General features: G+C 38.6%; 4 protein-coding genes across 6 annotated transcripts; 3 read left to right on the forward strand and 1 right to left on the reverse strand.

The window, feature by feature from the left end:
• Positions 1-166: 166 nt before the first annotated feature.
• On the forward strand, positions 167-6,609 carry slc5a8 (solute carrier family 5 member 8). Its single transcript, XM_058625446.1, has 17 exons — positions 167-533; positions 961-1,080; positions 1,845-1,910; positions 2,019-2,070; positions 2,198-2,265; positions 2,361-2,399; positions 2,737-2,852; positions 3,193-3,333; positions 3,476-3,605; positions 3,859-3,947; positions 4,196-4,305; positions 4,418-4,485; positions 5,083-5,169; positions 5,294-5,511; positions 5,812-5,915; positions 6,010-6,098; positions 6,180-6,609. Exons 1-17 carry the CDS (start codon positions 300-302, stop codon positions 6,297-6,299), a joined length of 1,851 nt encoding a protein of 616 aa, XP_058481429.1. The 5' UTR covers positions 167-299; the 3' UTR covers positions 6,300-6,609.
• Positions 6,610-7,038: 429 nt separating this feature from the next.
• On the forward strand, positions 7,039-13,506 carry LOC131456227 (sodium-coupled monocarboxylate transporter 1-like). Of its 2 annotated transcripts, XM_058624339.1 has the most exons (17): positions 7,039-7,269; positions 8,393-8,512; positions 8,941-9,006; positions 9,115-9,166; positions 9,324-9,391; positions 9,553-9,591; positions 9,748-9,863; positions 9,993-10,133; positions 10,372-10,501; positions 10,595-10,683; positions 11,019-11,128; positions 11,356-11,423; positions 11,627-11,713; positions 12,027-12,244; positions 12,844-12,932; positions 13,007-13,095; positions 13,176-13,506. In XM_058624339.1, exons 1-17 carry the CDS (start codon positions 7,054-7,056, stop codon positions 13,293-13,295), a joined length of 1,818 nt encoding a protein of 605 aa, XP_058480322.1. In that variant the 5' UTR covers positions 7,039-7,053; the 3' UTR covers positions 13,296-13,506. The 2 variants fall into 2 exon arrangements, with proteins under 2 accessions (XP_058480322.1, XP_058480323.1); XM_058624340.1 differs by lacking the exon at positions 12,844-12,932 and having other exon boundaries at positions 13,176-13,285.
• A 332-nt stretch (positions 13,507-13,838) lies between these two features.
• Positions 13,839-16,585, reverse strand: lyrm5a (LYR motif containing 5a). Of its 2 annotated transcripts, XM_058624342.1 has the most exons (4): positions 16,466-16,585; positions 15,411-15,472; positions 15,232-15,303; positions 13,839-14,275 (listed from the first exon to the last, which is right to left on the reverse strand). In XM_058624342.1, the coding sequence occupies exons 3-4, from the start codon at positions 15,274-15,276 to the stop codon at positions 14,063-14,065; spliced, it is 258 nt and encodes an 85-aa protein (XP_058480325.1). In that variant the 5' UTR covers positions 15,277-15,303; positions 15,411-15,472; positions 16,466-16,585; the 3' UTR covers positions 13,839-14,062. The 2 variants fall into 2 exon arrangements, with proteins under 2 accessions (XP_058480325.1, XP_058480326.1); XM_058624343.1 differs by lacking the exon at positions 15,411-15,472.
• Positions 16,585-22,667, forward strand: dnai7 (dynein axonemal intermediate chain 7). Its single transcript, XM_058624338.1, has 16 exons — positions 16,585-16,679; positions 16,939-17,023; positions 17,149-17,237; positions 17,352-17,456; positions 17,679-17,816; positions 18,202-18,336; positions 18,564-18,667; positions 18,755-18,913; positions 18,998-19,151; positions 19,336-19,426; positions 20,122-20,291; positions 20,377-20,536; positions 21,134-21,348; positions 21,438-21,596; positions 21,918-22,031; positions 22,392-22,667. The coding sequence occupies exons 1-16, from the start codon at positions 16,677-16,679 to the stop codon at positions 22,665-22,667; spliced, it is 2,157 nt and encodes a 718-aa protein (XP_058480321.1). The 5' UTR covers positions 16,585-16,676.
• Positions 22,668-22,722: the final 55 nt, after the last annotated feature.

Below are 22,722 nucleotides of genomic sequence, written 5' to 3' on the forward strand. Positions count from 1 at the left end.
TATCCTGTGATTAGCTGAACAATTCATTCTGTTGACTTCATACTGTATGTACCTGCTTGGAATGCTCTCTCTCTCTCTCTCTCGGTCTCTCTCTCTCACACACACTCACACACACACACACACGCACATACTTAAAAGGTTTCGGTCTCTTGTCCTGATTATGGCTCAGCATTGAGTGTCGAGGAGGACCATTCATCCATCCACAGAGGACTGTCTATGTCTGTGTGCAGAACATATGAGACAGTTTGAATAACTTTCTGAACAGTTTTATTTCTGGTTTGGTTCTGTTTTCTACCAAAATGTCAGAGGAATCTCCAATGTCAGGTTCATTTGTGATGGCAGACTATGTGGTCTTTGCTTGCATGTTGCTGGTGTCGGCTGCAGTCGGGGTCTACTTTGCCTTTGCGGACAGGGGCAAGAGAAGTTCCGGGGACTTCCTAATGGGGGGACGCAAACTGACAGCCCTGCCTGTCTCCCTGTCCCTGACTGCCAGCTTCATGTCAGCCATCACTGTGCTGTCAAATCCAGCAGAGGTAAGTTCATAGCAGATTCCCAGGGGAAATATGCAAAAACTGTCATTTTTTTTGTCTGGTTCAACTTGGAAGGGGGTATTTATTTGGTGCAAGAAGACTTTTTTTTGTGGAGGTGAGATATGTCACTGACTCACTATCGTTTCTTTGAGTCTTTATTTGCTTATTCAGAATGCCTCTGGAATATAGAAGAGTTTATAGATACAGTATGTGAGTCAAAGCTTAATCAGACGATACATCTTTATATAAAACCCTCTGCTCACTGAACACAAACAAAGGGTGATCACAGCTCCTCAGTGTGGTGAATAGATATATCCAAACTACATACCAATATCTCCATATCAACACTTCTTCTTGCTAAAAGGAAGTTGATTTCAGACAAAAGCCGTAACCAAAGAGAACATTAATTCCTACGATCCCTGGTGCTTAGGTGTACCACTATGGAGCCAGTATTGGATTTTATGGTCTTTCCTATATCATCACCATGGTGGTCACATCTGAGATCTTTCTTCCAGTCTTTTACCGGCTCGCTGTCACCAGCACATATGAGGTGAGATTACTTTTGAATTCTATGTGCTAACTTATTGTACGGTCTCTACATCGTTTTGTATCATGTTATTTGTATGTCTTCTGGATTTCTGATGCAATCTAGGTTGTTTGTTTTGCATAGACATTTGACTGCTGCATGTAAAAGGTTGGCGTAAGAGTTGCTCACAATCACAATAGAACAGCTTAAAGTGCGTCCTTGTTGTCGTCTTATTTTGATAAAAACAGAAAGATGTAACAGAGTTAGGTAAAGTTTACATTTTAGTGCGTAACTTTTAAATACAAATGTCTGTTAGAGTCAAACTATTGACAAAATGACTTCACACAATGTAGATTACATGTACAGCTATCAGCTCCATATGACTCTCTTTCTTCATTTTTCAGTATAGTGTTTGGATCTTGTGTGATTTGTTTTATGGGAAGATGAATGAAGGCAACAACAACATTACACAAGTAACCCGAGAAGGCAGTAAACAGTTTGTAGTATGACTGAAGAAGTGACCACATAAAGTTTCAGAAGAGAACTCTACTGCTCAAAAAAACAGGTCATTCAGCAGTTTGACAAGATAAATGCTCATTGCTCCCGCCCACAATAATGTTACCCTGTCTCAGTTCATGAAGACCAAACAGGCAGAATAATAACATCAACAACAAAAAACCTGAATAACTGAGAGTTACGCAGCGCATCTTTAAGGTGAGTTTAGTACAAATTGATCATAGCTTCTTTTTTTTAATTGTCTTTTCTGTCCGTGTCATGTCTCTGCCAAGTATCTGGAGCTGCGTTTCAACAGAGCAACCCGTCTTCTGGGAACTGTGCTTTTCATTGTGCAGACGGTGAGTGAGAAGCAAGTCAACACATAATTACAGGGCTTTGACCTTTTGTCAGTCAAACCACAAATCTCCCACTTGTGTGTCATTTAACTATATCTGCTTTTGTTATAGATTCTCTACACTGGAATAGTCATCTATGCCCCAGCTCTAGCTTTAAATCAAGGTATGCTGGTTTCATTCCACATCAGTCAGGTTCATGTTACACACACACTCTACATGAAGCTGCACTTGAAGCTGCTTTGTTTTGCTCAGTGAAGTGACCAGTGTGTGACCACTTCTTCCTTTTGCAGTAACTGGTATGGATCTGTGGGGTGCAGTCATTTCCACAGGTGTGGTGTGTACCTTTTACTGTACAATGGTAGGTGTCTCCATACAATTACTTCACAAAGTGTTTTCTTCATACATTTTATGGGTTTATTTCCTGGATTTTAATGTACAATTACATTGTAACAGGGTGGGCTGAAGGCAGTGGTGTGGACTGATGTCTTTCAGGTAGGCTGCTGCAAGAAATTATATTAATATACAATGAATAGTTCTATTTGCCATATCCACTTTATATAGACACAACACTGAAACCTTTATTTAACAAGGATGTACTCACTGAGAGTAAGAATCTCTTTTAAAAGACTGTCCTGGCCAAGACAGACAGCATCTATTGATAAAAACACACCTCAGCTGCCCTCATCTCCTCCATAGAGTGGCACAATTTCAATTAAAACAATTGTTTTGGCTCATGTTGCTAAAATAATAATACAGTGAATAATATTACGCACATATTGATATGCTATCTATAATGTAATCCAAAAAAAGTGTACATTTTCTCCCTCAGCTTGGTGTCATGCTTGCAGGCTTCCTGTCTGTTATCATCAGGTCTGTGGTCGTACAAGGTGGAATCCTGCCCATTATTTCAGATTCAGAAAAAGGAGGGAGACTCAATGTTTGGGAGTGAGTATGACGACATGATCAGTGCAAATATAAAGCTGTTTTAAGTGATAGGCTTGTGTTTTCATTTCATTTTTACATGTGTGAATTTCACAGGTATATTCTAAGAGAACTCTGACAATCTGCATCAACTCCTTAAGTTTAAACTAGTTCTAGATTCTAAATCAGTTTTGGTTTCTGTGAGGCTATAGAGGCCACTTTATTTTAGAATAATGTCTTCAGGTGATGGAGCACTTCTTTGTGAAACATGGATAATACAAGCTCTGATCTACAGGACAGATAAATAGTTTCTGTCAACTTCATAAAAACTTTTAGCTTTGTCCTCTTTTTCCTGTGTCACCAGCTTTGACACAAACCCTCTCAGAAGACACACATTTTGGACCATAACCATTGGTGGGACATTTGTGTGGATCAGTATCTATGGGATCAACCAGTCCCAGGTCCAGAGATACATCTCCTGTAAAAGTATCACTCATGCCAGAGTGTGAGTATTGCATTACAGGGTGGTACATGTCCCAAAATGATGGGTTCTTAAAGATACTCTGCCAGTAACATTACTATTGCATCTGATATTTCCATTTTGTCTATGTTTAATTCAAGTTCTGTGTGTTTCTTTTCTTATCCAGATCTCTGTACGTCAACCTGTTAGGCCTGTGGGCCATCTTGCTATCCTCCGTTTTTGCAGGAATGTGCCTTTATTCTGTTTATAAGAACTGTGACCCATGGAAAGCTGGTCTGGTTTCTGCTCCTGATCAGGTATAATGTTCATAGATTTTGGGGCATCAAATGCTTTTATTTGACAAGATTAGATAAGATAGGCAGATGGACTCATGACACAAATTAAGGGTAATTGTGCTCATGTGATATGCAGTTTAATATCTTATATACTATTGGTTTAACCCCACATTTTAATGATGGTCTAACTTAGATGATAAGACATTACATCTAAAACATCCACACCATGTAGCTCTGCTATAAGTGAGCACGACTAACAACTTTTCTTCTGCAGCTGATGCCATATTTGGTGATGGACATCTTGCAGGACTACCCTGGTCTTCCTGGACTCTTTGTTGCAGCAGCATATAGTGGATCTTTAAGGTTAATACAGTTCTTAACATTGAATTTATCTCTCTCAACGAATGCTCCTCACAGACTGAAAAGTCTAGTGTGTGTTGCACAGAGATTGTACAATAGTACAGTTTTAATTTCTTCATTGCTAATTGCTTTGTTCACTATATTAGCTCATGTTCAATGCTATGAAGAGAGACTAACAACAAAAAAGGTGTACGAATATGTATAATCAACTATATGGTATGTGATTTTGGTGTTTGGTCATCAACCCCCAGCACAGTGTCTTCCAGCATCAATGCTCTGGCTGCAGTGACAGTGGAGGATCTGATTAAACCGTACACTAACCTGTCTGAGAAACACCTGGCCTGGATCTCTAAAGGACTCAGTGAGTGGACTGGCTTGTCCCTGTGTACAACATCTCTGCTGAATGAATTTTCCACTAATCAATGTAATGCTGTTAAGTTGTAGTTTCAGTTTAAATGACTTCTTTTATGCAGGTCTTGGATATGGAGCTTTATGCATTGGTATGGCTGGATTGTCATCCTTGATGGGAGGGATCTTGCAGGTAGAGTGGATGTTTTCTTACTCCTTTATAGTGTCTTGCTTGAAGGTCCATTGTGTAACTAATTAGGGAGGAGGGAAGGGATCTTAACTGTCATTATACGCCGGAAATTGTGAACCCTCCATCAGGGTTGATCACTGAGCCACTGCAACTGAGCGTTCGGCCAAAATGGACCAAATGTGTCGAACGTGCAGAACATGCAGACTCCACACAGAGCATATCAGTCATATCAACATCATTCTTTGTTCGCAGAAAATTAATGTGCATTAAAAGGCAAAAAGTTTATCTGATCAGGCTTTTATACAAACATGGTGGTACAAGATGGCATCCTCCATAAAACAAGGCCCTTGCCTTAAGTACATATAAACAACGTATTTAAAGGCTATGGAAACAAATTGTATTTTACAGTATACTTATGTAAACTATGGGTAGTATATTCAATTTTTGCTAGTAACCCCCAACTAAATGTAATGCACTGGACCTTCAACAATGAAACTTGTTGAATAATGCATCGTTTGTGATTTTTGATGATTTAAAAGGCTCTCACTGGGGTTGAGGAATCAGCCCTACAACTTAAGTGTTTTATTTCTCTTTACTTAGGCAGCCATCAGTATATTTGGCATCATTGGAGGTCCTTTACTTGGCCTGTTTGTACTGGGTATCCTCTGTCCATTTGCCAATTCCAAAGTAAGACCAATCCTTATGTTGACACAATTCATACTGCTGTAGATGAAGCAGGTGAAGACAGAGTTATTCCTACTCCTATGTACAACCCATTCACTGCACATTTAGTGATACAAATGTCTTCCAGGGAGCTTTGTCAGGTGTTGTGTCAGGGTTGATCTTGTCTCTGTGGGTGGGCATTGGAGCCCAGATACACCCTCCCACTCATGAGTTGACAAGGCCTCTTTCTCTGACCACTGAGGGCTGTAACTTCACTAGCCCAGGCAGCCTCAACTGGACCACCACGGCTCTGCCAAGAGAACCAAGCGCCATCATCACAACCCCAGCGCAACACCTTGGTGACAGGTGTGTATCTAGCTGTGATTGGTTATTAGATTGACGTGTTCACTGAAGATGTGCCTTAGGAAAAAAGGCTTATTCTAAGGCTAGGAAAACCAAATCTCATTTATTTATTTTAAGTGATTATACATTTATACAAACATGGATAGTATATTTTGTTTCCATTCTAAACATTACACACTGGACCTTTAATATGCGGGTACAGGATAATTCCCACCTAAGGATTCAAAATGGCAATGTAATATCAAGTTACACTTTTTCTTCTTTTATTTTATTTCATGTTAATGTCTTTCTGTATTTGAACAGACCTGCGTTGGCAGAAAACTGGTACTCTGTGTCCTACCTTTATTTCAGTCCCATTGGAACCCTAACAGCTATCAGTGTGGGGCTGATAGTCAGCCTTTTCACAGGTAAAATCCATCAAATATCTTTTTTTTTTACTTTGCTCATGGAAATATTTGTCTTGAGCTTGAAGATGGTCGGATGTGTTTGTGTTTATTTCAGGAGGCTGGTCGCTGCAGGTGGAATCAGGACTCACATTCATGAAAGAAGACACAACTCTTTATTACCTGCTCAGGTTTTTCAAAGACAGAGTGAGTGTGAGCAGTTAATCATTATCATAGGTTTCAGAAGCGCTGCACGCTGACGCCTGCTTTGTGCTCTTTACTTTTCAGGTCATGAGACGAACAGAACGACTTGACCTGACAAGCAACGGAGAGAAAAAAACTGGCAACACAAATCCTGCGTACTGTGATGTTGAGCTGGACTTAACCAAAAGCTACATTCCCACCTGAGATGAAACTTAAATTCAATTTGTGGTTCCATTTTTGATCAAATTCAATTTTCTTGTAATGTATAAAATGTTTATTTTTTTCTTCAAATTGCTTACATTTTGTTTAATACTCTAGCTAAATATGAATAAGCACTGGGTTGTTTGTGTACCTTTGAGAACAGAAGCCAACTAACTATCAATTTGTAACAGATTGACCCTAACATGCTCACTTATGTATTCAAGAATCAGGCAAAATGAAAGTTTTTTTTCCTCTTTGATGTAAAGACCTTTCTGTGTGCTCCATTTTTGAAATGCTTTGTAATAAAAACCTAGAGAAGATGGATCTTTGCCTCACCCTTTCTGTCTCGAGCGCTGCTGTTTTTGTACATGTGACCTTTCTCCCATTGCCATCAGTGCCAGGGAGTGCATGTTTGTTGGTTTACAGGGAACACAGTGTGATGAGCTGATGGTCTGTCCAGCTCTCACTGCACTGGATAAAAGTAAGAAACCCTGCATTTAATATCCTGTTAATGCCATCATTTTTGGTTAGGTACACTGTTTGTTATTTTTTTACATACAATATAATACTGAAATAGAGTGCCAGTTAGTTTACTGTGTGTTAAAATAAAATAACGAAAATAACACACTCCCTCTGTAGTTACATATTGGAAGATTTCCAATCATTCATCAGGGACTCTGATTCAAAGGTGCTCACTGCACAGTCTGAATAAATGACTCCTCATTTGTGTTTCTAGTTTTGATCTGACAGCAGTACAATGTCAGGAGACTTTGAGGTTGCAGACTATGTGGTATTGGCTCTTGTCTTGGTGGGGTCCAGTCTTATAGGGGTTTACTACGCATGGGCCGGTCGGCACGAAGGAAATTCCAAGGACTTCTTAACTGGTGGGCGCTCCATGACAGCTCTGCCTGTCTCCATGTCCCTGACTGCGTCCTTCATGTCGTCCAACACACTGCTGGCCAACCCAGCTGAGGTAAAGCAGGAGAAGATTTTGTTCTTGTTTATTTTTGTTTGTTTTGATTTGGGCTTCTCAGTGTTCATTTTGCTCTTGTAGCTTGAAATAGCAAAACACTTAGACTAGGACAAAGTGTATTTCTTTCAGATGTAGGTTGACAAGGCCAATGCTACTGCTTTAATGTATATATATATATACAAAAACATGTTGCCTACTTTGCAAAATAACATTGTTGCTACTAAGGATAAATACTTTTTTAAGTTAACCTTCTAAAGTGAATTAAAAGAATCTTAAATAATATCATTATGAATCATGAGGCCCTGGAACAATGCTGTCTCCCCCATGTGGCACTTCAAAATAAATCACTTTATGTTGTTGGGTGGTTAGGTGATTTTAAAGTTACTATTGTTAAAGATATTTTGCCCTTATTATTAATCCAATAATTGAAATTAACCATGATCTACATACTGTATTGTGAGTGTAATGCTTGATAATACAGTATATCCTCGACTCTCTAAGGTTAACCCTCTAAAGCTCTGTAATTTTGTCAGTTACTGTAAAAAAAAAGAAAGAAAATCAAATAAAGGAAGGTAAAGTCATTACATAAAAAATAACAAATATTACAAAATGACCTATTTATTTTATTCAGCAGTTTCTATTTTTTCTTTCTTCAGGGAAAAATAGATACTGTGAATGTTTGAACCAGAACAAATATCCATGTCCAATAAAATCCCATCAGTCATGCTCACTGAACAAGAACAAATAACAGTATTTAAGTGTTCTGTGCAAGATGACGAAACGTGAATTAAATGAAAAGTCTCAAGTAAATGGTAGCTTAATTTCAATGTCCCTCACTGTCAGGCTTAAACATTAACTACAATTAATAAAACATTCACTTCACTCTGCTACTGCAGGTGACCTGAATCTTTCAATGGCTACAAGGCAGAGTTACATAAATACAGTATATTCCAGATTTAAGTATCTCATAAATAAAAGAATTTGAAGGTTTCTATGCTTACATTTGCACCCGTTTATATGTTGCTGCTGTTCAGAGAAAGTCACAAATAAAATGAAATTGCATGTTGTTGCCAGTTTCACAGAAAACTGTAGTAATAAAGTAAAAATACTCCTTGGTCTGTAGGTGTACCGCTACGGAGCCATCTTTGGAGTATTGTTTTTTGGATATGTATTGACCATTGTGATCACATCCGAGATCTTTCTGCCAGTGTTCTACAGACTGGCTCTCACAAGTACATATGAGGTGAGTCCATAATGGAGTAAAGGTACTGACTGTAAATTACATGTTGTCTCTCTATGAAAAAAAGGCAACTGCTCTAATGTAAGTAGAGTGGTAAGTAATTATGAATGTGGAACAGCAGCAGACATGAATTTATACAGTAAAACAGAGTAAAACATCACAGATCAAGCAGAAATAAAATTTCACCTTTAATCAATTGGCATCTATTGTGACATTATCAATAAAATTATTTTAATTGACAATTTGAAAATGACAGACCAGACCAGAACAGATGTCAAAATGCTCAATTTTACATATTTACCACAAATGTGTGGCACTGTCTTAAATTGATGTTACATTAATAAACAAAGTTTAATTATCATATCACCTAATTACAATTATTGTCCTCTGTCTGTCTGTCTGTCTGTCTGTCTGTCTGTGTCACGCCTCAGTATCTGGAGCTGCGCTTCAACAGAGTAACCCGTCTGCTGGGAACTGTGCTCTTCATGATTCAAACAGTGAGTAAGAGTAGAGTCACCACTTGTTGTCAGGATTTAACCTCAGTGGGTCAAAACCTCAGTCTTTTCATATGCGGGTTCTTCTGTGTCTTTCTCTCTCTGTCACAGATCCTCTACACTGGAATTGTCATCTATGGCCCTGCACTAGCTTTAAGCCAAGGTAGGTTGTTTTTAGTGAAAATCAACAATTCATACCACTTAAAGTTGTGTGGTCACTGACTGATGGCTTGTGTAGATGCTTTTTGGAATGTGAGGATTTTTACCTTTTGTGTTTTGGGATTGTCAATATCTCCCTCTCTCTCTCTCTCTCTCTCCAGTGACGGATGTAGATCTGTGGGGTGGAATTTTTTCAACAGGCACTGTCTGTATTCTTTACTGCACATTGGTCAGTAAACAAATGAATTACCCTGCTCAATTTAAGTATTAAGTAATCAAATTACCAAACAAAGTTATTATTTAAAGGTTATTGATATTATTTTATACCTCATTATTTTATTTCACTATTTACTATTTTAATGCATATTCTATACACCTATATTGTAACAGGGTGGACTGAAGGCCGTGGTATGGACTGATGTGTTCCAGGTGAGCGTCATTCAGTACATTAGTGACACTGAGTTCACGGGTTTCATTCTTGAAAATGCACAGCAACCTATCCCAAGAAAAAACAACAACATATATAACCAAACAACAGGACCATTTGGTAAACAAAGTTAAATGATCTCTATTTTCTTCTTCTAGATTGCAATAATGCTAGCAGGTTATCTGTCCGTCACAATCATGTGTGTGAACTTACAAGGAGGATTTGCCAACATCATTTCAGATTCACAACAAGGAGGAAGAATCAACATGTGGGAGTGAGTGTGAATAATAAGGATCTGAGGCTGAAGAGACATTTTCATTCAAAACACTACCCATATGGAGGATAAATTAAATATATATATTTCATTCCTTTACTGAGTTAAAAAACATCCTTCTCCATCCAGCTTTGACATGAACCCGCTAAGGAGACACACGTTTTGGACATTAACTATAGGAGGGACGTGTGGCTGGGTCGCAGTCTTTGGGATTAACCAAGGCCCGGTTCAGAGATACGTCTCCTGCAAGAGCATCGCTCATGCCAGAGCGTGAGTCACGTTTGTCAAAACACAATATAATGGGACGTTGTGGTTTTGTTGTGCTGTGGTTATAGTTCAGCTTTTACTGTCGTCCCTGAACAAAACATACAGTAATAGCTGAAATTTGTATTCATCTGAAAAATCTTGGTGAATAGTATTGAGTAAATTAATTCACACTCATCAAGGCTAATGTAATTAAATTTTTTAATTTAATTTTATTGTCTGTCTCTTCTCATTCTTCACACAGAGCTCTATACATCAACCTGGTTGGTCTCTCTTGCTTCCTGACGTGCTCAGTGTTTGCAGGAATGTGTCTCTATTCTGTCTATAAGAACTGTGACCCGTGGACTGCGGGACTTATCTCCACTACTGATCAGGTACAAAAGCCACGACTGTACCGGTCACTCCTTTATACATCCCGTTTGATGATCTCATCACGTCTGTTAATGCCCGTCATCTGTCCTCCACAGCTGATGCCATATTTGGTGGTGGACACCTTGACTGGCTCTCCTGGTATTTCGGGACTGTTTGTCGCAGCAGTATTGAGTGGCTCTCTGAGGTTTTTACACCACATTAAATGTATTTCACTCCTTTAATCCAATCCCATCGTGTCTTCCTGGACAATGTCCACTAATAGCCTTCAGGTAGAATGAATGCAATAACAAAAATCATCATCAAACTTGAATCTGAATGTGACATTTATTCTTTAAACTCTGGCACTCTCTACACATGTATTCAAAGAAACCGATATCAGCAGCACACTATACCAACAGATTACAGATGCCCTGTACTAAAGTGACACTGGCTGTTAAAAATGCAGTATAGGACAGTATATAGATTTGAATTTCAGTTCCTGTCTGTTTTACTAATGGCTTTGTTGTCATTTAACCCCAGCACAGTGTCTTCCTGCATCAATGCAATGGCGGCTGTGACAATAGAGGACCTGATCAAACCGTACACTAACCTGTCTGAGAAACAACTGACATGGCTGTCCAGAGGAATGAGTGAGTCCCTGATAACAACATGTGGTGTACTTCACCTAGAGCTCTTTTATTGTAACGTTTAAATAAAGCAAAGTCTGTTAGGCACGAGCAAAGTGAGACAGCTGCAAACAGGTTGGAATAAAACACACCCAGAACAATTTACAGAAGTGAATTGTAATCTACTGCTCAAGAAACCCAGTTATTCACTAGTTTGATGGGATAAAACCATGTTGCTGCTTTGTTTGCAGCTATCTCATATGGAGTTTTGTGCATTGCCATGGCTGGACTGTCCTCGGTCATGGGAGGGATCATGCAGGTAATCATGTTTATACGCAAGTGTCACAGTCTCTGGACAAAAAAACTGATTAAAAAAAAACAAACAAACAACAGATAGATGCCCTTTTGAAACTGATCAGTCAAAACTTGCTATTGCTATACATTTGCTCACTACTGTGTTGGCATTACCATCTCTCTATTGTATTTTTGTGGCAGAATAATGACTGTTTGTCTTTTACACAGGCAACTGTTACCATCAGCGGTATCGTATCAGGTCCTTTACTTGGGCTCTTCACAATGGGTATCATCTGTCCATTTGCTAATACCAAAGTAAGTCCATCGTCATTTAATTATATCACTTACATTAACAAAAAAAAAGAAAAAAGAAAAAGATTATGTTATGTTATTAGTCAGTCTAGAACTGCACATTAGCAGTGTTATTCTACATCAGTTCTACTGTCTGCTGCTCTTTTGGGTAATTAAATAAACAATAATACCAAGGAATAAAGGGAAAAAAAAAGATAACTACACTTATGTAGCAACAAATTGTTTGGAACTTTTAAGTAAAGCGTATTCATAACTCATTTGCCACTTCTTTATAAATCCTCTGAATCTGTATTAATAATCTTGTGTTATCCTACAGGGAGGTTTGTCAGGTGTGGTGAGCGGGTTGATCGTGAGTGTGAGTGTGTGTGTTGTGAGCCTGATATCCCCTCCTCCACCTGAGATGACCCGACCTTTGCCACTGACCACTGATGGATGTAACTTCACCACCACAGGAAGCCTGAACTGGACCTCCCCCACTGCGCCAACAGAACCAAGCACCATCACCACAGCCCCAGTGCAGATCACTGATGGCATGTAAGAATGTATTATGTATTTCCTATTGTTGCAACATTTATTCACCAAAAGAATAAGAAAATACATTTAGATCCTACGTGGCTGGAGTATGGGACTATGTGACATCCAGTTAGTATGTAAAAGGTTTATTCCTATTCAATTTGGTATAGACATGTCCTCCACACTAAAAACACAACTGCCTTACTTAACCAATAGCTCCACCAACAGGCCCAAAAAGGTCATAGTAACAAGATGATGAATTGTAATAGCTTTTGTTTTTTTGTAACTCTTTGTCTAATGTCACCACAAGGCTGATATTTGTGGCATTGATTACAATCAGATTTGAATTTGTTAATGTTCTCCACATTATATGCTGCAATTACATTACATTACATGTCATTTAGCAGACGCTTTTATCCAAAGCGTCTTACAATAAGTGCATTTAAACATTTGGGTACAAACGAGAGCTAGAAGTAAGTTAGTGCTTCAAGTAAGTAATTACATTAAATGACTAACCTGTTAATTAGCAGGTACATTTCTGCTAGGGGGCCTGAAATTGACTCTAATATTTATAAATGAGTGTGTAACAACTGTTTTCTCCTGTTTCTCCTCATTTATAGTCATCTACACTCTGTTTCCTACCTTTATTTCTGTCTCATTGGAACTGTAACAGCTATCATTGTCGGGCTGATAACAAGCCTCTTTACAGGTAATCCACTGTTTTCTGTTGAAATTATTTCAGTAGGTTATGTATACCAAACTTTTTTTGGTTTTTAATTCCAGGAGGCTGGAAGGAGAGGGTGGATTCAAGGCTCATGTTGATGAAAGAAGACACAATTCTGTATCACACATTCACGTTTTTTAGAGACAGAGTAAGTGTTATGTCAGTCAAAAATAAAAAATCACAACTCTCAGCACAGCAGCTGACTAATATGTGCTCTTCCTTCATAAGGTCATGAGGCGAACAGGAAAGCTCGACTTAACTATGAACGGAAAGGAGAAATCTGGCGACACAAATCCTGCTCTCAGTGACACAGAGATGTACTTATCAGAAACAACCATTCTCACATGAAAGGCAATATGTTTTCTAAGTTCATTTTTTGAGGTTCATGTGAGATCTGACCTCATATTACTTTACTAAGTGTGGCTTACCAAGCCTATAACATTGCACTGTAACTTTAACTTTTGTATTTGTTATATTCTGCATTGTAATATACTATTTAGGGTCGGTTGATTGTCCACATTCCCGATCCATTTTATTTTCAATAGATAAAAAATAAATTTCCAAGAGATACACATTTGGTAAATGAAACACAACAACGTATGCATGTTATTTAAATAAAACACAATTTGGGCGAAAGGTTTTGTGGATCCCCACTTTTGAATTTATATCTTGTTGAATTTCCTGAACCATGTTACTATGCATGACAAAAACATAGCCAATAAACATTTATTTTAAAAGTTTAAAAATAGTTTTCTTGATCTTCTGTCTTCAGGTCATGAGGTTGACAAAAACACTTAATCGGACACACTTCATTTGTTTACCAACACTAAATTCATGTTGTAATTCCATAAAAAGCAGCAGTTGTGTTAAATTATTGAGGAAAAACTGTGGTAGTTTATAAATATTTACTTAATTTACAGGACAGCACAGCTTTTTTAACAAAAGTACATTGTTGCAGATCCACAGTCACATACATTTGCTCCTCAGCAAACATGTACATAAACCATGTATTTACAAATATATACACTTCATATTCAAAATGCAGTTCATTGTATGATTCAGTCTTACACTTCTTTACTGATCCTGTCTATATCAGGAAGCTGTACGGTATGTAATTAATGTTCAGGCTCATAATACCTCTTCTTCATGGCTCGATATTTCCTGAGGAAACACAGTGCTTCTAGTTCCTTGATGACAAACTCGCCCCGGGCCACCAGTTTCTGGATTTCCTCAGGGTCTGTCACATCCTTATTCTTCATGAAGGCAGACTTCAGTCGATCTCTGAAATACGCTGATCCTTTGGGATAGTCTCGGCCAACGTACAGCAGCTTTAAAGGATGATGAAAACCTCAGCGTTACATTATCATCAATAGAGTAGAAGGACGATATAACATAAACAGATGAAACCCCTTGTCTCTAATCTACCTTCATTTGTTTGTATTTGTATAAACTCTCGGAAAATGTGACAAATAGAGAGAACAGATGAATCAAAGTTACTAATGTATTTATAAAATGTAATGTTAAAAAACAAACATTGCATGAAAGTACTTAGTATAACATAAAATTCTACAGAAGGCAGTAATTTTACAAACAATACTACTAGCATTACAAAAACATTAGGTCTGGGCAATAATTCAATTACAATATATATTGTAATATTATTTTCTTCAATATCAATACAACAAAGGATAAATATATATCAATATAATGCATTGGCGCTATTTATTAGTTTTGGTGCTCAGTGGTAATTTCAGTAGTTATTAGAATAGTTTATTAATTTATGATAGATTATTTTGTTTACATTATAGTCAATAACCCTGCATGGACATTCAGTTTTCTTTTAGTACACTACCTGCCCAGGGTGCAATAGTAGTCGTAATAGATTCATTTTGAACATGTATTTTTTGTTGACAAACAGTGACTATATGATGCATATGCACTGAAGAAACATACTTTCAAATGTGCAAGTTGTTTTCTGTTAAGAAGTTTAAAGTAACTGGTTTCTTCAACTGCTAACTTGGGAGACCATTAATGATTATTAAGATCATTATAAGTCATGATGCCCAAGGAAAACTGTAAAGATGCAGGCTTGTTGCAGCTTAAAATAAATCTCTGGGACTGCATGGTGGTGAGCTTTTTCACTCATGTGACATATGATCGATTTTCCGCATTCATAATGAACCCAATAGTGGAAATTCCCAACATTCTAATTGAGAGTGCCTTTAATGTGTGATACTACGGTACTGTGTATATTATCACAGAGCATGTGTTGCTCTGCACTTACATTTTTGTACAGTCTGAAAACCTCTCCCCTCAAAGGGTTGGCCATGTTAGAAAGACAGGGGCTTCCACTCACCTGAAACAAGACAATTCAAATTAAACTTAATTTGGCATCAGTTCAGAGGGTAATTCAATGGTCCAAGATTTCAATCACTTAAAATTTGAAGATTCCAGTCTGCTAACCTTCGTGTCCACTTTTCATAGTTTTTAAAGGTAGGGACTGTAAGTGGATCCTGTCCTGAAGACTGATGGAGTGAAGCCAGCACGCAGTGTTTTAGGGAGCAGTAATAAAAACAGATAAGGAGCTGAGCTTATGGCAAGCTGTTTTCAACATTTAATCAGTAGACAGGATATTCACTAACAATAACTGCAACGCCATTCTTAGAGTCACAGATATCTGTAATTCAGTTTTTACTAGTACTAATACAATCTACTTTTGCAGTATGGGGTTTGTTATAGATATATACAATTCAGTTGGGGATATATATATAACTGAATTGTAGCTATATCTAATTCCAGCTTCAGATATCTACAACTTTATCCAGTCATCATTCATGTTCATGATATCTACATTGTCCTTTTTAGATATGTTGAATTAAGTTTCAGATAATCAAAATGAAGTTGTAGATATCTCAAACTTGAAATGTCACTAGTCAATAATGGCTAGATATTTGAAATTGGAATTAGAGAGGTCTACAGTTCAGTTACAGACATCTACAACTGAATTGTAGATATCTATAATGACAAACCCCATACACATGAATGGAAAAGGTCATGTGACTAGTAAAAACGGAATTGCGGATATCTGAAACTATAGCTTTGCCTAGTTAGTAAGAAACTAGTCATAGTGACGTCACAGATATATGTAATGGTAATTCCAGATAGTCAAACTTGGTTCCATAGAAAAATAACTTTGCTGCTGTTAACATGTCTTTAAAATATCAATGTTGGAGGCGAAATTCAGTTTATTAAGACGGTGCCACAATATTTATGGTCTTCAACCTGCTCAACATCTCCCCCATCTATGGTGGAGGTGGTGGTGGGTGCAGGAGTTAGAAAACACAGACTGTTATTTTCAGACAACAGCAGATATACATAAACGACACCAGCAGTGGGCGTGGGCGAATGAAGCCACTGGAGCTAGCCAGTTAGCTAGCTTATTTGTTAGCGTTTTTACACAAAACGTAGTTGACACAAAATGACCACATAAAAGTGTTAAACGGTGCATTCATATTTACAAGTGTTGTTCTAGCAGGGCAGTTTCACTCAGACTACACTGCAGAGGCGCCTCCTTTTCACTTTGTCCTCCCCTTCACTGTACATTGGATAGCCCTGCCGCCGCACACCAGGCCGTAAATCGTTTTGGTGTTATGCCGTAAAAGAAAACAGACGACTGCGCATGCGTACGCGTGTCTATGGTTACCAAGACGCTGGAGTTTTAGTTGCAACATGGTGAGTCTTCTTGTTTCCGAAAAAGAAAGTAAAATTTGTCTCTAAACTGTGTAATTTCCAATTTAGATAATCATCATAGATAGAATATGTATTTTCATCTTAATATTCAAATTATTTCAGTAGTCAAAGCTCAACAGTGAGATCCACAGTGTGTACATGTTCTTTTTCTTGGCAATCGACCCATTTTCACCTAGGTACAGATAAACCAGTGATGTGTCTCTATTAAGAACTATGTGTTATGTCTTGTGATGGTTTGAAGTCATCAAAAAAGGGACATAAACTGTCCAAGGCTCAGAAGGTGAAGCAGCAGAAAGAGGAAGAGGAGAAGAGGCTGCAAGAGGAAGGTAAAACCCTGTCAGAGAGCTGCCCATATTCATTTTAACTGGCCACAAATGCAGCTGTTGAGTACTTGTTTTTACCAGACAATAGAGTTTTAAAAAAATAGTGCATCGTTGTTTTTCCTTTCCAGAGGAAGCCCGTCTACAGGCAGAGAAAGAGGAACAAGAAAGGTTGGAAAGAGAGAGGAAGGAGAAGGAGCGGGAAAGACTAGAATTAAAGGTAAGATGTCAGTCATGTCCATCTATGATTATCTGATTCCTGTTCATTACTAAAACAGACACAGCACATGCTCTCTGTTGTGTGGAGTGTTTGAAGGTTGTCATGTGCCAACAGGACAGAGAGTGCAGGGAGAGTGAACTCAGTGAATTACGCCATCTACTGGAAGAAAACCATACTGCAGTAACTAAATGGAAAGCTGAAGCTGTGGAGAACGCCATGGTTTGTTTTTGTCTGAGTTCTACCAGTGATCAAATATTTCCTATAGGCAAAAAAAAAAAAAGGTGATGATTGAAGTACAGTATAATATAATAATTCTTTGATCCACACCCACATTGAGACCAGCAGAATATAAGCAAAATAAGGCTGTACAGTGGCTACATTGAACAGGAAAAACATTAATAATATATGTAATAATGTAAATATGTATGTTTTTTTGTACAGTGGGAGAGGTACATGCGTTGTGAAGGTAGTCCTGACCCGGCAGTACAGCAGGATATTAACACATATATCAGCTTATGGAGAGATGACCCAGAGGTCAGCATCACACCTGTGCTCAAGCAATGTAGCCTCGCTCTCCAGGTCTGTATTCTATGTGTCATTGTGACTTCACTTCATTAATTACGGGGCTGATTGCTATGATTTATGAAAGACATGTCATCATTTTCTCATTTCTGTTTTTAATGTTTTAATCTTATGTGTAGGGATCTTATGGGTAGGGATGATTGGTGGGTGGAGGGGAGGTTGTTCTTTGTTTTTTATTCATCCTGTGAAGAACTTTGAGTTGCATTGATCTGATTTGCTGATTGATTGGTCCATGGCCACTAATAAAAATGGAATGGTGGATTTAGTCTCTTTTTGAAAACAAATCAATTTGAATAAAAACAATTATAAAAGCATAGAGTGAAGCCAGGCACTGAACTCTAATGTTGAAAAAAATGAGCCCATGTACAATTTGCCCTTGTAGCTGGTTGAGGAGCTGGAAGCTCTGCTCGCAGATGTCACAGATCCACAAGAGGCTCTCAGGTACCGAGAGGCTCTCATGAATTTGCAGGAGTTAATCCACTCTAAACATCATCTCACTGCTGAGGAGATCCTCAAGGTAGGAGAAGTCTATCTGCCATGTGCTCACACTGTGAAGTACTTTATAACTGCAGTACAAGGAAATTAGCGATGATAATAATAATAATAATGATAACATTATATAATAATATATAATAATTAGCGATGATAATATAATGATTGTGTATGGTTTGCTGCTTAATATCATGTGTAATAACTTTTTGGAATTACTGCTGTCCTTTGTGCCGTATGTGTCCTTGGTGACAGAGGGCCAGTGAGAACACTGACACTGAAACAGGCAACATGCAGACTGTGGTGAGAGATGAAAACATCACACTGTGTCTGTGGGCCAACCTTGAGAAGAATCCAAGGTATGGATACCTAACCAAAGAAAATAATGTAACGTTCTGAATCTGAAGCACTCAGTTCTTGTCTCCATGTCTAACTGCTCCATCCAGGTTTAAAGGTTTAAACTTTGAAGAGGTCGGCTTTGGCTTTGAGCTTCCAAAACAGTTGGCTGTCAGTGACATTGCTGTACGCATTCTTCACACGCACTATGACCACCTGACCTCGCTCGCCAGGATGACTCACCTGAAAATACACACAATAAGCCACAGGTCTGATATTATATCACTGTTACCAGTCATGTGGTCATCACTGTTGCTTTATTTTCTTGTCTTTCCTCCTCTGTTTGGTCCCAGAAGTCTTTCAGGGGGTGATGAGATTCCAGCAGGTGTGGATCTACCTGAGCAGGGGGAGACAAGAGACAACGGGGAGGGGAAGGATGACAATGAGACTCAGCAGCAAAGAGTGGATGAGGAAGTGCAATCCATCCAAGGGGTAGAGGGGAGAAAGGTAAAAGAAAAGGAATGAAAAAGGGCTCACAATCACTGAAAGAAGATTGTAAAAAGAACTGTATATACAGGAAACATTTACATGCTGTTTTAGGGTAACCCTTGGATTGAAGTATTGAAATTGTTGGGTTCCTACATTCACTGTGATGCTTTCATTCTTACTGTGCATGTGCTGTACTTCACAGAGCGCAGCCAGTCCACAGTCGAGGAAAACCAGTGCCCAGACTGCAGAAGGACGAGGAAGCCAGATACAGACACAGATGGAGGCACTCTCTGGTGAGACGCCTAATATCAAACACCCAGTGATGCTTCAAATGTAAACACAAAGGCAGCCGCACCACACAGGAGTTACACCTGTCATCCCCTCAATTAATCCAACGATCAATCAGATTTGGGGATTAGGTAAATTGGACACTCCAAACAAACATGCAAAGACATTCACAGAAACAATCATACACAAAAAAAGGAGCTGAGAAAACACATTCTTACTAGTTTGCTAATAAAGAAACAGCAGAGGTAGAGTTATAGATAAATAAATAATAAACCAAACATTGATAAACTCCTAAGATTAAATAATATTAAATAAATTATAATCAGAATTGAACTAACTATAATAAATGAGCGAAATAAAAAAAATATTGTATCAAAAGAAAAATAAGTAAATCATTTAAAAAGTATTAAGTAAGATCTCCTTAGATCTTCCTGAACATCTAAGGGGAAAGACTGTGGGACTTGTTCTAAATTTTGGGGCAATTAAAAGAAAACAAATCAGAAGAACCAAGACCATTAAGCACTGATAAAAGGATTTTAAAATCAATTAAAATAAAACAAACTGACAGGGTTTTCATACATGGAACAACACTTTCTAACTAACTATAACTAAGTTGTTTTTCTTATGGCTGACAAAGCTTATCTACATTAACAATGTCTGTAATCACAAGATTAAATAGATGGTGTTTTGTTCTTCTCAGCCGAAGGGGACTTGACATCTCCCTCTGAGGACCTCACAGTAGTGGACAGCACTGAACATGTCCAGGTGGTCGACTTGATGGAGTACACGCCTCTCGGTGGGGTTTTCTACTTTGATGTGTTCCACCTCCCACCACAAGCCCACCATGTCAACAGCTGGGAAGTTAGACAGGTCAATAGAAAAGTGATTTTCAGTGTCTGCATCCACCAGGTCCTGTTATTGACCGACCCTATTTTCTCTTTTTCATCCTCCGCAGCTGCTGGACACGGGGTTACAAGTGTTTTACTACCCCATAGAAAAGTTGAGCTCAGATGACACTGACACCATGAGCTGTCCTCCTGTCACTGTGTCTGTGAGGCTGCCGGACTGTGTCGTCTTTTTGGAAACTCCCCAAGTGGCTCGCTGGGATGCTGCAGGTGAGACACACACAGGGACACACACACCATGCACAAACTCCTCACACATCTGGAGTAACCTATTACATTTAGTAATAATGTAATACATTTTCACTTCAAGTAATATCGCCACATTGTGTAATAATCTGTTATGATACATTGTGGTAGTTATGATAAAATTGTACTTTTTTACACTAAAATGTTATAATATGGTACATTGTGTAACAATTCAACACAATGGTTGTGTCATTTTAGAAGAATGCTTAATAATTAATTAACATTATTTAACAAAAGGTATTCTAGCAGTAATCATGACTAGAATTAAGTTAAACGTATTATATACATAATAAAAAAGACTTATTTTCTCTTATGAACCTGCAACCTTCTTGCTGTGAGGACACAATGCTGGCCCATTATTATTACTATTATTATTGTTGTGTGGTTGTTATTTTTATATTGTTATTACTTTGTTTTTCCAAAATGCAGCAGATTACATAATGAAGTAAAAATTAATTAATTTTTTTTTTAGAAAATGCGGTGTTATTACATAATGTAGTTTTACAAGGGGCTTTGAAAGGTATTCCAGCGTCATGTCATGAAAGCTGTCCTCTCCTCCAGGTAAGCAGTGGAGGATGGACGGCATCACTGATGTGTCTTACAAGGAGGAAGAGGCCGAGATCTCCTTCAAAATGGACGCCTTCCAAGCATTTGTGCTGATGCAGGAAACCTATGCCAACTTTCCCTTCCAGAGTTGGGAACTCAGGCCACTGGGCCCAGACTCTGCTGTTTTTACAGTCAAAGGAGCATTCGTTGATCTCACCATCACAATCCAGGTAAAAAACATTAAAGTACTGCACAATCACACATCATGCAATAAAATTTCCCCTTAATTTGGGAATTCTTTTGTTAATTGTAATGACAGGGTGACCAATGCATGCTGCTGTCAGAGCAAGAGAAAGGCCTCTCTCACCTCCTGGGAAAGCAGATGAGCGGCCCCGTTTTGCAGAGAGCCATGCTCAACGCAGGGATCAACATCTTTGTAAATGAACACACCGACAAATATGTCAGCACCTGTGGCAAGGTAATCTTCTACTACTGGTTACTTTTCAGAATAAAATAACATAAATAAGATCAAAAGGTGAAGTGTTTTCCAACCTTTCTGACCTCTCTGGAAATCTTTCACACGTGCTTGTTTTAAAAAGTGCAGGAATTTATAAAATGGGAATCACAAGCATTGTCAAATTGCCATTAAAAAGCAAGACAAGCAATATCAAAAATGGTGTCTTTCAGGGAGAACAGTGTGTGTCCGCCTTTTTGATTCCCCACCTTTACCACCAACACTTATAACTTGTAAACTTTTTGTAAATTATAAAATCAGGCGAGTGCTGTTTCTCCTCTTTAGGACCCACTTACTGAACATGCTGCCTACGAACAGATGGCCCTCTTCGCCTCTGCCTGCGCTTTCTCATGGAGCAAGTGGAACTCCAAATGTGGTGCAGAGCACCTGGTCATGCAGGTACTTTTGCTTACATACTGTATAGATGCAGCTTTGAGGTTACATTCTACCCCTTTTTCTCCTGCTGTGGAATGACTGACTTTTTTTGCAGCCACCACATACACTGGAAGAGTTATTAGAAGTCAATTCAGTGATAAGATCTTCACCACAGAGACAGGAGGTAACTGTGCCATCTTGGCTCCTTAAGCATTTACGCACTTAAAGACAAAGCATGGAAAAGATCTAATGTCTTTAGAATGAGGAAGACGGAAGAAATTATTTCTAGTTGACGGTCAGGTTCAACAGACAGACGGGAAATTACGGTACATTTAGTTTTGATTCTTCCTCTTTTCTCCCGTGTCTTCCCTGTCCTCTCTGCAGGCATGTGAGCACCATGGCCCCGCTCCTGTACCAAAGGACTTGTGGCACCTCTACCTGCTGGGGGCTCAGATGAGCCTGAAGCTGGAGATCACAGAGAAGAGTGAGGCTTTCTCTCCAGACCATTATCCTGGCAGTGAGTTGCATTCAACCTTTATCCACATGTTCCAGGACGACATGAGCACTGATGGCATAGTAAGGACCAGAGAATCCAATTATCTGTTTGTCAATACAGTACAGAATCTTCTCTGTGCTACCAGACCCCTCATGTATTCATGAACCTGTTGGAAATTACCAATTTAAATGCCCGAGTTTGGAATGCAAGGTTGGATGC

The sequence above is a fragment of the Solea solea genome, chromosome 3 (assembly GCF_958295425.1).
Source record: "Solea solea chromosome 3, fSolSol10.1, whole genome shotgun sequence".
NCBI lineage: Eukaryota > Metazoa > Chordata > Actinopteri > Pleuronectiformes > Soleidae > Solea > Solea solea.

Coding starts and splice junctions, on each gene's coding strand:
- slc5a8 (XM_058625446.1), top strand. CDS start 300: ATGTCAGAGGAATCTCCAATGTCAGGTTCATTTGTGATGGCAGACTAT. Junction 2,266..2,360: donor GTACCTTTTACTGTACAATG/GTAGGTGTCTCC, acceptor ACATTGTAACAG/GGTGGGCTGAAGGCAGTGGT. Junction 4,306..4,417: donor CTGGATCTCTAAAGGACTCA/GTGAGTGGACTG, acceptor TCTTTTATGCAG/GTCTTGGATATGGAGCTTTA.
- lyrm5a (XM_058624343.1), bottom strand. CDS start 15,276: ATGGCCAACCCTTTGAGGGGAGAGGTTTTCAGACTGTACAAAAAT. Junction 14,276..15,231: donor TTTTCAGACTGTACAAAAAT/GTAAGTGCAGAG, acceptor CATCCTTTAAAG/CTGCTGTACGTTGGCCGAGA.
- LOC131456227 (XM_058624339.1), top strand. CDS start 7,054: ATGTCAGGAGACTTTGAGGTTGCAGACTATGTGGTATTGGCTCTTGTC. Junction 11,129..11,355: donor ATGGCTGTCCAGAGGAATGA/GTGAGTCCCTGA, acceptor CTTTGTTTGCAG/CTATCTCATATGGAGTTTTG. Junction 11,424..11,626: donor TCATGGGAGGGATCATGCAG/GTAATCATGTTT, acceptor TCTTTTACACAG/GCAACTGTTACCATCAGCGG.
- dnai7 (XM_058624338.1), top strand. Junction 17,238..17,351: donor GGGAAAGACTAGAATTAAAG/GTAAGATGTCAG, acceptor ATGTGCCAACAG/GACAGAGAGTGCAGGGAGAG. Junction 19,152..19,335: donor AAGGGGTAGAGGGGAGAAAG/GTAAAAGAAAAG, acceptor TGTACTTCACAG/AGCGCAGCCAGTCCACAGTC.